Source organism: Lipotes vexillifer, unplaced genomic scaffold (genome assembly GCF_000442215.2).
Source record: "Lipotes vexillifer unplaced genomic scaffold, Lipotes_vexillifer_v1.1 scaffold1115, whole genome shotgun sequence".
NCBI lineage: Eukaryota > Metazoa > Chordata > Mammalia > Artiodactyla > Lipotidae > Lipotes > Lipotes vexillifer.
Window position 1 is genome coordinate 1,012,552 of NW_006792080.1, and position 1,232 is coordinate 1,013,783.

The window sequence follows — 1,232 nt, forward strand, 5'->3', positions numbered from 1 at the left end:
GGAGCCCCGCTGCGCGTCAGGAAAGGCCTTCCTCGCTGCGGCCGAGCAGTGAGGCATCAGACATGGCAAGAAACGTGCTGACGGCCCCCTAACACCCACCCCGCGAGGTCCCCTTCCTTGCTTTGATGTTGGAGTCCACTGGGGCACCGGCATTAAAAGCGGCCCTCCTGCTGCTGGCACGGGAGCCTGGCAAGTGCCTGCTTTCTCACCGTAAAATGGGTGGAAGGATTTGGACCCGGGGAAATGATGGGCCTTAAAACAGCACCTGCCCACAGTGCGGGGCAGACGCGGGCCCAGACCCCGGCCCCGCAGCACTACCTGCTGCCCACCAGGTGCCCGCCCCTCTCCAGTCCTCTGGGTAACTGTCCAGGGAGAAAGCATCACTCCCCGTTTACAAAAAGGAGCCTGAGGCCAGGGAGATAAATCATGTGCGAGGTCATGCACATCAGGGCTGGGAGGATCCAATCTAGTCCCTCTTGCTCCAGAGCTGAGGCACCCCTGCAGCCCACCCTCAGACCTGGCAGGCAGGGGGCAGAACGCCTGCTTCCACCACGTCTGAGTCACAGAAGTGCACCCCACCCACCCCACATCCACAGACACACTGGACTCCCCCCAACACTGCTCCCCACTCCGGTTGCCCCCAGATGGAACACAAGCTCCGCGAGCTCAGGCGTTTGTGTCTGCTTTGTTCCCTGTTGTGTCTGCGGCTACAGCAGGTGCTGAGGAATGAGCTGATCTATCCTTAAATGAAAAACACAGTGCAGATCAGCAGGCATGGCCTGTCTCTCTGGTGGGAAAAGTGCACGTCTTTGTGTGTTGTGTGCATAGTGTGTTATGTCTGTATTTATATATATCTACGTGAACCTATGCGTGCCTGTATGGGTGTGGTATACGCATGCATGTGCACGTGTGTACACGTGCATATAAATATGTGTACACGTTTATGTGTGCACGTTACACACGTATACATCTGTATACATGTATGTTTACACCTATAGCAGTGCATGCATATGTGTGCGCGCCCGAGTGTGCGTGTATATCCGCACGCGCGTGCGTGTACACACAGGTACCCTGTCCTCTTCAAGCTCTGGTCCCAGCCTGAGTTGCCCCCCAGCCCCGAGCCCGGAGGCTGGGATGCTGCAGTGGCGGCTGCGCACGCCCGAGAGGCAGAAGGCGTGATCCCGACGGCGGCCACGCAGGGGCGCCCGCAGCCTGGAAGCCGGGGGGGGGGG

General features: G+C 59.0%; 1 protein-coding gene across 1 annotated transcript in view; it reads right to left on the reverse strand.

The window, feature by feature from the left end:
• The window catches only part of TPRA1 (transmembrane protein adipocyte associated 1), a 4,778-nt gene that overhangs the window by 274 nt on the left and 3,272 nt on the right, over positions 1–1,232 (reverse strand). Inside the window, exon 9 of the mRNA XM_007465296.1 lies at positions 1,123–1,212. Coding sequence (XP_007465358.1) covers positions 1,123–1,212 — 90 coding nt within the window. The remainder of the gene's footprint in view (positions 1–1,122; positions 1,213–1,232) is intronic.